The sequence below is a fragment of the Indicator indicator genome, chromosome 27 (genome assembly GCF_027791375.1).
Source record: "Indicator indicator isolate 239-I01 chromosome 27, UM_Iind_1.1, whole genome shotgun sequence".
NCBI classification, from domain to species: Eukaryota; Metazoa; Chordata; class Aves; order Piciformes; family Indicatoridae; genus Indicator; species Indicator indicator.
Window position 1 is genome coordinate 7,136,760 of NC_072036.1, and position 15,196 is coordinate 7,151,955.

The following is a 15,196-nucleotide window of genomic DNA, read 5'->3' on the forward strand; positions in this document are numbered from 1 at the left end:
AACCTTCTATAGAATGAATCAAAATTTTAAAAAAAGTATCAAGACTGCAGACAGACAAGCAGAGCATAGACAAATGATATTGCACAGAAGAAAATCCATGAATATTTCACTGAGAAAAGGTTAAGATGCATAATTTTCCTTTGAAACCTCATTTGCTATCTATATTTGTGTACCAGTTACAAAAATATCCCTGTGAATTGACTGTCACTGTCATATAACTGAGAACTAAAGGATAACTGCTCCTCTGAGACATGCATATGGTCTCTTCCTCCCCTCAGTACTAGGAGCACTCTACTTCTGTCAGCAAAGCTCCCACCTTCCCTCAAAGATTCTTCCTCCCATCAGGGAGATGTGTGCAATAAATGGAGAAGGTTGCTAGACAGCATATATTATCCTTTTCCCTTTCTCTTAATGCTAAATCAGGAAAGATAATGCAGGGAGAGGTTCTAACAGCTGGTTGATAGCAACTGTGAGCAGCTCTATTTAGTAGTGACCTGGGTCTAAAGCATCCTCTGGGTTTATGAAGCAAAGTTGCAGCCAAAGGGAGACCTAAGCCAAGAGGAGAGTCCTCAGGTCTCTGAATTCTGAGCACCTTCCAGAAGTGACTTGGTGCTCCCACCTGTGCTCAGCAGCCTATGAGCAGAAGGGAGAGCATACAGCACACCTGTAACTTTTCTATTAAGTTCTAAATCTGTAAACAATTTTTCAGATGAAGCTGCAATTATTGTAGCACCATCATCTGGAAATGCAACAGGAGTTCAAAATAACCCTATGAAAATGGCTAACAGCTCAGAGGAATATAAAGGGGAAAACAAGATGTTTACAGAAAAACTTACAGGATATTTGTATTCTTTTTTCCTGAAATATTTAGCAATAATTATATGGATTACCCTGGTAATAATGCAGGGGTGAAGGAAGTGAAAATTACTGCTTGTGCTGTGGCTTGGTATTAAGTGGAAGCCAGAAGAACAAGTTGAAAATAGAGATTTTTCCCACTAGTGCAACTTTTGATTTCCTTGATCCATGTTGTCCCATAGTCTTATTTTAGGAAAGGCAGTCTAATTAAGATTAAGTTTTGTAGTTGTGGCTGTAAGTTACCTGGATGTCATGGTGTGACCCCAGCCAGTTACTAAGCACTGCATAGCCACTCATTCACTTCTCCCCACCCCTAATAGGATGGGAAGGAGAATCAGAAAAATAAGTAAACCTTATGAGATAAGAGCAGTTTTATAATTGACATATAATAATAATAGTAATAAGAGGAAGATAACAGAGAGAGAAATAAAACCCAAGAAAGAGAAGTGATGCACAACACAGTTGCTCACCACCTGCTGACTGGTGCCCACCCAGTTCCTCAGCAGTGATCTGCTCCTCCCAGCCAATTCTCCCCAGTTTATATACTGAGAATGGCATCCTATGCTATGGAATATCCCTTTGGCTAGTTCAGGTCACCTGTCCTGGTCATGCTCCCTCCCAGCTTCCAGTGCACCTGCTTGGTGGCAGAGCGCGGGATACTGCAAAGTCCTTGGCTTAGGATAAACGTTACTTAGCAACAACTAAAACATCAGAGCATTATCAACATTATTCTCAAATGAATTCCAAAACACAGCACAGCACTGCCTACTAGGAAGAAAATTAACTCCATCCCAGCTGAAACCAGTACCCTCTGTCAACAGAAACTGAAGAAATCAGGAAAAGAAAACAGAAAGGTGAGCTGTTTCCCATGGAGGAGAACTACACTGCACTTCCAAGCCTTCAGAAAGGATGTGAGCTTCACAGGGGCTCTGCTGCAAGTCTTGTGTACAGTTCACAACTGGGCCCTGCAAAATGGGCTGCTGCTGAGTCTTTGATTTGATGAAGACTTAGGAAGGCAATCCAACGCACTGCAGGGACCGCTTTGTTCTTTCATTATGATTCGTTTTTAATGAGGAAGACGATCGCAGGGATAAACTCTCTTCCTCTGCATTTTTACACTAATTACATACAAAGCACCATCCTAGCAGAGTGGGACTTATCTCCTTCAGGCAACACAGTTATCATCTTGTAACCACATTTCAAATCTCCCGGATGAACGCTGGAGCTACGTGTGGTGAATGTGGATCCTGCTACCCTGCCTAGCTGCCCGAATTGATGAATGTTTAAATATTCAATAAATCACAGGCAAATACTGATGCTGCATGAAGTGGCACAGACAACCTTTGCATTCTGCTTACAGCTGTAGGATCAAGGGTACTCTATTTTATAATCAGAGCCATTCGCTTTCCTCATTGTGGTGGGAAGGGATGGTTGGTTTTGTAAACAGCCCTTGAGATGTTTATGTGTACAAAGAAGGGTCAGATCCATATACTTACAGCACAAAGCACAGTTTAGTCCTTTTAATTCTACAGAAAATCAGCTGTTTATGATTCAGCTCACACCCTTAAGAGACGATTTATTATTTGACACACTGTAAGGCCATCAGAGCTAGATAGAGAGCTGCTTTACCCTCAAATAAAATTACTGAGAACCACACTCACACATGTGCAGCACTCTGATGCCATGACACAAGTTTCAAAGCTTGGTATGTGCTACTGCCATGGTGTCTGAGCACTTCCAGGACTCTTCCATGCAATGCCTGGCCTTCCTTCTTTCACCTACAACATTTGTGCCCCTCTCTGAATCTGTGGTACAAATACAAACACATGTCAGCACAGCTGCAGAGATGGGGATGCAAATCAAGCAGCATGATGCCTGAACGTTCCAACTGCACTTCCTCAGAGCTTCCTTGAGCCTGCCCACTCATCCTTCTAGTGATGAGGTTTATCTTCTCAAACAGGTACTCACAGACTTGTGTTCAGACTAGCACTGTGTCTGCAAGGCTGGCATGGTTCCTGGAAATATGTGCAAGGAGGGAGCTTCATAGCCTCAGCAACAACGTTGAAATCCTGATCCACACATAAAAGCAAATTTGCCCTAAGTCTCAGATTTAGGTGTTGGAATCACTAAGAAAGGCATCCCAGTATAAATTACCACACTGTGATCATTTTTGGGTTTTGGTTTTGCTAAATTCCAACTCACTACCTGTGATGCTGCAGCTGTCAGCTGAATAACTGCACTGCCTCCCTTTTTATTGCATCTCTGCTTTCTCTTTATGGACTTACTGGCATGGAATGGCCACATCTGGCTAAATGTTCCTAAACTCCATGTACATTCACCTTCAGGGTAAAACTGCCTTAATCTCAAGTAGAATATTCAGTACAGACATTGCCTCACCCCAGTGATGCAGTGTCTTGATGCAAACATGTTCTATCACCCAGGACTTCAGCCAGCCTAAAGCTTGGCATCCCTTTTATGCTCACTGCACTTAGTGCCTGTAAGGTTTGCTCTCATAAAATATGCACCAGTCTTTGAACCATGGTGCAAATCTGAATGTTGTTTCTAGAAGAAAGTGGTTGAGGGCACAAACCTAGCAGGCAGAAACCTGAGTGGATCTGAACTTCCTGAACTGAGAGTGACCTGAGCATCTGTGCCTTGAACTGCCCTGTTTGAACTCTGCAGGGACTTCACTGCAAGCAGCATTACTCCTAGTTCACAGGCAACCTTAGTACACATTCACTGCTCTGGAAAGAGAAGACTTCTTATTTCCTCATTTAGGTCAAGGGTGGTAAGAGATCTCCCTCTCTTTTTTTTTTTTTTTGTTGTTGTTTTTATCCTCTTGTCTGCATCATCAGGCACAGGAAATGTGAGGTGTTCCTGTCCTTTCACTCAGTGCCCTCTGGCAGCTTCTTTTGTCTTTGTTGGCACAAAGGATACTTCTGCTCTGAGCAGCAAAGCTATTTTGAAAGCAACCTAGTAAAACCAGAGGCACCTCTGAACAGGAAGAGCTGCCTGAGGAATCATGAGATACTACTACAAAGAATGCTAGAGCATGGATGCTTGATTAGGTCTGGCCTTTATTGCTCTGGGGTCATCATGAGTGTGTTTGCATCATTAAACCATGCCACACAGTGTTCATGCTTAACTGCTGCCACCTGCACCCTAAAGGAGCAATGCTTTCCAATTTTCAGTCTGTATGTGCTGTGGGATGTACATGATTTACTCCAATGATATGAAGCAAGAGAACAGACTCTGCTGCTTTGGCCAGGATTAAGAGAAGGGCACATATATTGTAACAGGATATGTGCTCTGGGTTCAGACAGCAGGTGCCTAACCTAACAACCAGGAGCACAGAACTGAGAAGTAAAAACACAAAAAAGAAAGGGCTGAGGTTTCTTTTGTGTCTTTACCTGCCAACACATTTTCACTATGTTTGGAGCCAGGATTCCTCTCTGTAAGTATGTCTCTGAACCTTGCCAAAGAGCTGGCAGAGCAAAATGCACCTGATGAAAATGACAATGAAAACTGCCTAAGCCTTGAGATGCTTGGTCCCTGGTGTGTGTGGACAGGGGCAGCAGGGCCAAAGCAGAAAGCATCTGTCTGCTGGCTAGTGTGAGAAGGACAAATCCTGGGCACTGAAAGAAACACCCAACCTCTCTACTAGGAACAGCAAAACAAAACAAAGCAAAAGACAGAAAAGTCAGGAGCACTGGTTTTAATCCTGAGTTTGCATCACCAAGGTGGTCTCTCACTTTTCAGCCTGTCTTCCCACCAGCTCAGTGGAATAAATCATACCCTGTTGGAGCTGCATTTATTTCTGTATTACGGCTAAGCATGCAGAAAGACTTCATTAGACTGAGAAGGAAATTCTGTGGGTTTTGGGAAACTACCAGAAAGAACAGAATGCCAAGGTCCTGTACAGAAACTTATACATACAGGGAAAGTTTAACACAGAATCACATAATTAATTGGGTTGGAAAAGACCTTTGAGATCATCAAGTCCAACCTATCACCCAACACCATCTAATCAACTAAACCATGGCACTAAGTTCCTCATCCAGTCTTATTTTAAACACTTCCAGGGATGGTGACTCCACCACCTCCCTGGGCAGCCCATTCCAATGGCCAGTCTCTCTTTCTGTGAAGAATTTCTTCCTAACATCCAGCCTCAACACTTTGCTGAATTGTAACCATCGATGGAGTAAAATAATAAAGGTTCAAGCAGAAGAGAGGGAGGGGAGCAGCATTCAGCATTGTACAACAGGATATTTTTAAATCTCAGTGGAAAGTAGAGGGAAAATTCAAACACAAACACAGTGAATATGTAAATGGAACTGAACAGCAAGCTGGCTCTAGCCATACTAGTCCTTGAACTGGCTTGCTGTGGTGCCCATGATTTAATAGGCAAACCCTGAACGTGTAGCACGCTGTAATTCTTGCTCCTGTGAGCAGGCTCTCCAAAACAGAAAACTGCATGTTAAAAAAGCTCCCTGCCACTTGAAGTGCCTGCAAATAGCCAGCATTCTGGGTTTCATTTCTCCATAAGCGCAGAATTCCCCCTGAATATGAAAAGGGCTCTTCAAAGCCCAGACAAAAGGCCTGTTGGGCTGAGCATGTTCATAATAAACATATCCCACACTGTTTGGCATCCCTAATTAGAAGCCCAGCGTAATGAGGAGAAAGTGCACTGCAGACTGCAAAGCAGAGCACAGCAGGGAGACTCTGCAGTGCTGCTATGAGAATACCAAAGACCTGAAGCCCATTATTTTTCACTGCTCCCAAGCCATGCTCAGTGCCATGTTTCATTCTTACAACCTAAGGTTAGCCTGGCCCGGTGCAGTGGGAGGGTCAGGAGGAACTGGGCCAGCTTGATGTGCCTTTCCCCATGCCTCAAAGGGAACACCACTGCTCTTTGTGATGTCTGCCATGCATTTGCAGGCCAGTATGTGGGCTGGGGCACTGCCTTGAGAGACTGAGGACCACTTTTGTCACAGGCAGAGAGGACCATAAAGCTGCTTGGCTGCAGCTTGTGCAGGTTTTGTCCGACAACGGAGGGTTAACTGAGCTCTTTGTTCTACAGCAGAGGCATGCTTCAGAATCCTATTGATGATGAAACATCTTTTCTAATCAAAATCACTCCCTGTCCTCCTCCATGAACAGGCAGTCCCAGATTTCTGAAGGTTTCTCACTGAAAATGCTGATGGGATCGATGCCTTTCCAGAAGACATTTCATCTTAATGGCACAACACATATTGCCCAAAGTATATTATGTCTAGTAGAGTTTGAACAGCTTAAATCATGTCCTCTCCTGGTTTCCCAGGCATGTTCTTATGGACAAACAATAAAAAAAACATTTAAAATGTAAAAAAAAAAAAAAAAAAAAAAAAAAGATGTTCATATCAAAGAAATCCTGGCATATCTACCTAAGTTAAGTGTATAATACTAGATTTGTGGTAAAGTAACATTGATAGTAGAATGAAATTTAGCAAAAAAAAGAAAAGAGATCCTTTTTATCATTTGATAAATAACTGACAAGCACAGCAGTAAAACCAAACAACTCACACAGAGTGTTCTATTTTCCTTAAAGCAGCCTGTTTCAGTCAGTTTGGGGGAAGTAGGAAGGATGTTGTGGTGGAGGAGATTCACATGTCTAACTGGAGATATACATTTGAATAGCAGACAAATCAAGAATTTGCATATGACTGAGATGCTAATGTCATAAATCAGTGCTAGATAGAAATGCATGAAAATGATATTCCAGTGACAGGACTGCAGTCCTTGATAGTCTCACAGGACTCTGGCTGACTGAGGGGCACAGATCACATCTGATTATATGTCAAATCTAAGATGCTGCAGTTACTCTAGGGAAAATCACATTTCCATTGACATATGCTATAACCTTATCACTGAGCAGAATTCATCCAGACATACACAGATTCATAAAACCTTTTCTGAACTGGCAAATTACTGCCAGACCTCAGTAAGGGTGGGAGAAAAATACTCTGTCACTTGTTGCACTAAAATTAAAGGAACAGCTTGCAATGTGAAGCCCAGCTCACAGAATCTGGCCCTTAAGGCTTTATGGTTCCCTTCTGTTCAAAAGGCATCTCCTCCTGTTCCCTCATGTCTTGTTTTCCAGAATAACAACAAAATAGCAGTTTCATGGGGATTTTTCCCCCCCTTCTTTTAATGATGTCTAGTAGATGTGTTGTTTTCATTCGAAGCATATGTGAGGTGGCTTTTAGAAGCAATTTATTTTTGGTGGCAAGCTGCTGATGCACCCATGTTGACTGTTAGTAATTAACACCTTCTGGTCCACTATGTACAATTTCCCACTTACTGCTTTTTAAGGTGTTAAAAGTAATCTCCACCCAGCTCAGTGTCCCATAGCTCCATTTCATTGATAGCAGACACTTCTTCCAGCCAAGGCTTTTCTTATCCTCAGTTAATAATCACACACCACCCAAAGGAGTATCTGGAAGTGTCCTAGCAAGATTTTGCCAAGCAGAATCCTCTGCTGATGAGGGGGGTTGAGCTGAGATAACGTGTGTTAAAACCTCCTTCTCAACCCAGAGGTGTTACCATGGACAAATGTGGGTTTTGACTGTGAAAACAATGGGCATGAGGTGAAGTTACCTCAAGAGAAAGAACTGAGGAGGTGCTTACTACCTGTTAAATCTTTGGCATATCAGCCAGATAAAATATGACATTCAGTGTCACAGGAGTGACGATTCTATAGCATTGTTCTCACACACAGAAAACTTCTGAAGTTTTCCTTATTATTTATATTTATATATATTTATATTCAGACCTCAGTAGTGATGCATTAATGGGCACTGGACTGGAAGCTGTGGAGGGTTAAGAGCCTACTGGCATCTCTGCATGCCTGAGCATCTGCATTCCTAACTGTGGGGAACCTCTGCACTCAACCTCATTGGGGAAATAATATATCCAGCTTAGATTTACATAATATATATGTTTGGGGGTTTCTTTTTGTTATATATAACTTTATATATAGCAGACATATAAGTTACATATAAAAAAAAATTAAAACAGGTTTAAAATATTCAGAATAAAACAGGTTTAAAATAATCAGAATAGAACAGATTTTAAATATTCAGAATAAAAGAGAGTTTTCTAGATAGCAGATTAATCATTCAACAGAAACTGTAAAAATCCCAGTTTGGCCAAATCCTTTCCTTTTTCATGATCTCTACCTGAGCAATAGCCACATTTTAAGGCTTATATGAAAACCTCACAAGAACAGAACCCCTTTAACACTTCTGACATTGCTCATTTCTGGTCATGAGAACAATAATGACAAAAAGCTTTACTCACACAGATGCCACTGTTCAAAAGTGTTGAGTATACTTTTACTGCCTTCCAACTGGTTTGGGTTTTGTGGTGGGATTTTTTTTTTTTTGTCGGGTTGTGGGTTGGGTTTTCTTGTTTTGTTTGTTCTTTTTGTTTTCACAAGGGAATAAAGATTAAAAATACTCAGAGATTCCAGCACCTGCAGGACTTAGAATCATAGAATTGTTGGGGTTGGAAGGGACCATCTAGTTCCAACTTGTACATCTCCTGCATTTGTCTGATCACATGTGAAATAATTGCAAGGTCCTAGTCCTAATTGTTGCAGCCACTAAAAGGGTGTGATAAAATTATTTTGGAAAAAACCCATCTTGATCCACAATACAAAAATGTAGTGGAAGCTGCTGGTGCCTGTGGACTAACCCTAGCTGCTGGAAGCTGGACATCAAATGCAGAAGTTAAAAGAGCTCAGAAATTAGGAGCTTTAATCATCTGCTAATGATGACTTTCAAAGACCAGCACAAATTCTACCTTTTCAGTGTCAGTCAGGGAATTTACATGGAGGGAGAGGAGGAACAGCTAGGGAAGGCTAAGTCAAAGGGGCTCCACAGTAAATGAACATTTGGAAGAAGCCTCTAAAGAAAGAAATCCTTATGTCTCAGAAAATTATAGTTTTCAGTCCTGCAGTGAATTAAGGATGCATTTGCCACCTCAGGTGACATCTCCTAAGCCATTGCATTTCTGCAAAAATCCCCCTGATTAACAAAGCAACCGAAGGAAAAGACAAAGGGACACAATTATTTTTGACTACCAGCCAACTTACCATGGCTTGATTTCTGAAGGAGAAAAAGGATAATTTAAAGAATCTTAAATCTTGCATATAGAGTAGAACTGCAGTTGGGGGGAAAAAAATGCCTTTTGATGTTCCCAGCACTCAGAACAGAACGGTTCCACATAAAATTAATATCATTATTTTCGTGATTTCCATCTGTTAATGAAGCCAAATGATTAGAGCTGCTAGAAAAACTGTCTTAGTGGAACAAACACAGATAATGAATGTGAATAAATACACAAGCAAAAAGACAATGTCAAGCTCAATCACTTGGCAATAGTAAATGCCAAGTAAATGAGTTGGCTACTTAGTGCTATACAATCCAGCAGGGATGTTATGCTGAGTTGCTGGATTGTTCACTTCATTGCTTCTTTAACCAATTTTGCTCTGGATTTTTTTGGACCAACTAATCTTTCTTTTTTCTTTCTTTTTTTTTTTTTTTTTTTTTTTTGACAGCTCCTTTTCCTGCCTATTCCATTTGGTTTCCTCTGCACTGTGCTCTGCTTGTTGGTATGGTCTGTATTCAAGCCCAGACCTGGTCAAATACCCTCCCTGGGTGCTCCTCACTTCTCCAGAAAATATTTTTCCCACATGCTTAACACTTTCTCAAGAGCTTCCCAAACTTATCTTGCTGACACAACACATAGCTCTGACAAACTCTCTTTACTCCACCACTGTATTTTTTAAACAGTCAGAATTTTTTATATATACTTATATTTATATATATTTTTTTAATATATGTATATGTATATATACACACAAAGAAGGTACAGATTTAATACCTCTTTTTATATGTTCCCAATAGGATTTTTGAAATGTCAATATATACCAGGTGTCAAACTTTGCTCTAAATAAACCCCTGTAATGCCCAGCAGTGTGCTGGCTCATATATCCTTTCACAAGTCAGCATCATTGTGGTGGCTTGGAAATTTCCCCCCCAGCATTAACTTTGCCAGCCCAGCTCAGTGGAAGCAAATGGAAGCTGTATTTACAGGCAAAATCTACAATCTACAATGGAATGCAATGACTATGTACAAATAAACAGTATTTACAATATTTTCAGGTGTTTACAACTAACAAAACAGCACAAGGATCCCCCTGGCCAAGAGAACAGGGAAGCTGCAAACAGCTTCTCCCTCCCTGCCTCCCCCTTGCCCCCCTGTACAAAGGGAAGAGAGAGAAAAGCAGAGAAAGCTAATACCAGACAAAACAATGCAACCAAGATCAAGCAGAAGCAAGTTAGCATCTCCCAGGCTGAAGTAAGGAGAGGAGAGGAAAAATTATTCTGGGAACCAATCTTATGGGAGACATCCCTCCAATGGAATTGTTTAGAAGAATCATTATTTTCCTATTCACATCCAACACCAATAGTGATTTATTTACATTTTTACTACTTTCTGCTCAAGATCTGTGAGAAATTTTAAAGGCGTTGCCTAAAACTACCACAATCAGCCAAAAAAAAAAAAAATAAAAAGAGTAAAATAGATTTCAAAGTCATTAAGGACTTGGTGAACACAGTTCCTAAATCAGGCCTGAAAAGGACATTTCTAGGAGGGAATTTGGGAACATCTAGGCAATCCTACACTCAGAAGAATTATTTTTAATCATAGCTCTCCACAAAGATGCTTATAATACATGGATTAAAGCTTTTTCAGAGCAAAGCATGTGGTGGTGTTTCCTCCTACACAACCTGAGATACCAAGACAGAGAAACACTGCCTGAGCAATCTCTCCTTATACAAGAGCTGGCATTGCCTGCATAGATTGGCCTTCATTGCTGCTGAAAAATGTCAGTGGAGACCACAGTTTGTAAAACTTAAGTTCTAACACTTTTAAGTGCTTTTTGCTGGAGCACAGTGGTATATTCCTGATTTTGACTTTTTGCATGGAAATGAAGCCCTTGCTGGGTTGGAACACTTCATAGTATTGTATCACAGGACCATATTATGAGGGAAGAACTTAAGCTCCAGGGTTCTTCCCATACCATTAAAAGATGTCACATCAAAGAACAAGTGAAAAATATTTGTGCCTGTAAGAAAACATGAACCTCTAATATGCTGATAAAAGAACCACAGCCTGATATGTGCATTGTGTAGTTCTTTTCCTCCATAGAATCTTTCTCTCCTTATGCCAGGAGAGAGTCACGAAAGCACATGATATTTTTGACCTCTTATTTTGCCTCTAAATCCACATGTTGTGTGAAAGTGAATAAATAAAATTATTACCAAAAAAAAAAAAAAAAAAGAGCAAGTGAGGAATGTACTTAAAACACATTCACCTCCCACACTTCACCTAGACATGAAATCTCAAAGAAAGGAGGGATGGGCAGGAAAGGTACAACCCCCCCTGTATTTTATACAGACTGTCAAACAGATGCTCATTTGATCCACAATACCTAAGTGTACTCTAATGCTTTGCTCACTTTGGAGGTCAGGTTGGTTACACAGGCTCTGTTGCAAAGCTGTGGCAGGATACATTGAGCTGCTCTGCACACACAGCATCCCAAATTCCCTCCCTTCATCTCCTAACTCCCAATAGCAATGAATTGGCTGCAGTTTTCCTCTAACAGTAGGTGAACTATTGAATTGCCATGATTAGCAACTGGAACTCACAAGCTCTTCTTTGCTTGCATCTGAGCTCTCCTTAGCCTACATAATCATAGAAGCATAGAATTGTTAGGGTTGGAAGGAACCTCAAAGATCATCTAAGTTCCAACCCCCCTGCTCTGGGCAGGGACACCTCACACTACATCAGGTTGCTCACAGCCACATCCAGCCTGGCTGCAAAAACCTCCAGGGATGAGGCTTCCACCACCTCCCTGGACAACCTGTTCCAGTGTCTCACCACCCTCATGGTGTAAAGCTTCTTCCTAACATCCAATCTGAATCTACCCACTTCTAGTTTTCCTCCATTCCCCCTAGTCCTATCATTACCTGACATCCTAAAAAGTCCCTCCCCAGCTTTCTTGTAGCCCCCTTCAGATACTGGAAGGCCACAAGAAGATCTCCTCAGAGCCTTCTCTTCTCCAGGCTGAACAGCCCCAACTCTCTCAGTCTGTCCTCATAGGAGAGGTGCTCCAGCCCTCTGATCATCCTCATGGCCCTTCTCTGGACGCATTCCAGCACCTCCATATCCTTCCTGTAATAAAGGCTCCAGAACTGGATGCAGTACTCCACGTGGGGTCTCACCAGGGTGGAGTAGAGGGGGAAAATCACCTCCCTCAACCTGCTGGCTATGCTTCCCTTGATGCAGCCCAGGATGTGATTGGCTTTCCTACCTGCAAGTGAAGATGTAAAGCATACCAGAATTTCCCAGCAATGCATGCAGTCAAGTGCAGAATGAACCCTGGCTGCACAGATGTGGTGCCAGAAAGGCAGGTGTAAGAGGAACATTCCTATAAAGACAATTAAGAAGTCCAAAGTACTGATATGTCTTTTTGCTCTTAGGTAGCACTGCCATTCTCAACATCCACTGATTCATTTTTTGCTAATGAATGAGAAGATTTGCTAGTTTATTGGTTTTGTTTTGTTGGTTTGGGTTTTTTTTTCAGTTCATCCAGTATGTGTTACTAGGTTGGATGTTAATGAGATGTGACTAAACAACATTGCTTGTTGCTGTTCTGCAGAAGCCTTTATCCTTGCTGCTTTCTAGAACACAGTTTCAGCAAGGCACTTACCTTGTCTGACAGCTAGTGTTGTTGTGTAGACCAAGAACAGAAGGATATAATTGAGGAAGCTCTGAAAAACAGGTGTGTTGGCATGGAAATCTTCTGACAAATACTTGCTTGTGAGACCAATGCCACAGATAAGGAGGGAGAGGACCTGGCCAAGCGCCACAGACAGCAAGAGATCCCTGAAAGAAATGAGAGAAAAACAAACAAAAAACAGACATAAAACACTCAGCCTCCTCACCAAAGAGGAAATGCAAATCCTCCTCCAGGAATCAAGCTCAACAATGCTGAGACATGGCAAGAAATACAATGCTCCAGTCAGTAAGGGATCTGCTGGATGTAGCTGACGTAACATTTCCATTATTTCTGCTCTTACCACGAGCTTGAACATTGCCCAAACACACTACCTTTTATTCACATATTAAACAACAGCTGATGGCACATCTCTACCATTTAATTTCTCATTTCACACTTCACAAAGACAAATGATATTTAAAATCAACCAAAACACAGCACTGCTTCCTTTGAGCGTCCTCCCCCCAGGAAAGACCCAGGAGTATCACAGCTCTCTTCTAGGACTTGGTGGCGACAGAGGAAAAAGTAAAGATTTGATCATATTTCACTATTACCATGAATGTAGTGCATAAATTCCTTCACCTCATTTCCATTTCATTATATAAGCTATTATTTCCAGCTCCTGTGCAAATACAGGTATCTTTGCTTTCATCTTTACCACCACTTACTTCCTCTTCTGTTTGACAGGAGCAGAGGTGGTTCCACTTTTTTCCCTTCTTGTCTCCTTGTGGTTCTTAGAAATGTATTTTGTCTTCTTGCTTTAATCTCTTTTCTTCACTTTGTTCTCTAGTTTCCTCTGCATTCCCCTGTACAATGTTCTTCATCCTCTCTGCCCACGGGTCTCTGATAGTTCCCCCTTTTTTTGCATGTTCTCTGTCTTCCAATAGTTTTCTCCTCTTTATTCAAGAAACTGCTATATCTGAAAGCCCTTTTTTCCCTTCCAACTATCTTTAAAACTTTTACTCTTCCTGCAGAATTTATTATCTAACTGTATAACTCAATTCAGTCCAAACAATCCTCCTTTTCCAGTTTTTGTCACAGGATCTCCTGTCCCCACAGCATAGGAGATCCCTTAGGAAATCTCCTAGGTTCTCCATGTATCAGTACTTCCATGCTGACCCCATGCAGATGCATGAAATGCAGAAGTGTTGGCCTGAAAAAGGAGCAAGCACAATGACTGCAAGGGAGGAGAAAAGACATACAAAGGGGACATGTAGTCCAAGCTCTGCTGGCTGATGCAGTTTCTGTCACCAGCCTCCCCAAAACAGAGGTTGTTGGTCCCTGGGGGAACCTCCAAAGGACAAAGGAAGGAGCACGTTCTGCAAGGTCTCAGTACAGCCAGGCAGGAGAAAAGGAGATTAGGCAATCCTGAGGGAACAGAGGAAGGAGGGTAGCACTCTGCTCATCTGTAAAAATATTTCATGTGTGTTCACCTCTGCTAGACAGTTAAAAAAAAAATTTGCTTCAAGGCTGCATTACTTTCCTTGACAGGTTTCCCTGACCTCAGCTGTGCATATTTGCTTGTGATGAGCATCTGTGCTCCCACAACAACTTTCCTGGTAAACTTGAGTGTCAAATTTGTTTCCCTTTTTCTCATAAACAGTCCTCCCACTAACGTGTCTCAGTGTCAGCCATGGCATGATTCAACCAGACACAGGAAAGCACAGGAGGCTGGGTAGCTGCATTCAGCTACCACACCTCATACCAGACAAACAGCCTGACGCAGATAGTAAGAGACCCAACTTTCTCGTGCTAAACCCTGTGTTTTGGTGGGAGACTGCTGGGGAAGGAGCAAGCAAGACTCCACAACTGCTGCCTCCACTTTCACATTACTCACTCTGCAGTGAAACATAACCATGGGAAACAAACATCCTCCAGAGAGATAACATCCAAAACTACGACGTGAATGCTGCCAGAAGTACGGATCCTCAGTTCCTGCCTTTACCTGCTCTGCTGTTGAGCAGTGAATGCAATTTAAATCCACATATTGATCTTGTAAGCTTGTTTATAGTTCTTCATTTAGTTGGATAGTGTTTCACACACACAGAGACCCCAAAGATCATGCAGTCTAACTCTTGACACAGCACTGAAGGGTCAACACTAAACCACGTCCCTAAGCACCTGGTCTGCACTTAAACACCTCCGGGGATGGTGACTTCACCACTGCCCTGAGCAGACCATTCCTATGTGCTTCTCCTGCCATGAAGTTTCATGGAAGGTTGTCCTCTTGCCTACTGCAGTTTTTATTTCATTAGTAAATGAAATGTTTGCAAATTTGCATCTCTAAAGGCCTGCCTTATATGGGATGCAGGTGGTTATTACTCTTCACTGTATCTCAGCCATGCCCAGGAGTAAATGCTGTATTACAGCCATTGTGGGACTGCATCTGTTCTGGAAGAAAAAGAAAAAAAGGCATCTTGGATCCTACTTAGGTTTACAGAAAGCTAAATATAT

The 15,196-nt window shown here is 41.8% G+C and overlaps 1 protein-coding gene across 1 annotated transcript in view; it reads right to left on the bottom strand.

Moving 5' to 3' along the window:
• The window catches only part of SLC35F1 (solute carrier family 35 member F1), a 201,632-nt gene that overhangs the window by 68,153 nt on the left and 118,283 nt on the right, over positions 1-15,196 (bottom strand). Inside the window, exon 2 of the mRNA XM_054393126.1 lies at positions 12,674-12,849. Coding sequence (XP_054249101.1) covers positions 12,674-12,849 — 176 coding nt within the window. The remainder of the gene's footprint in view (positions 1-12,673; positions 12,850-15,196) is intronic.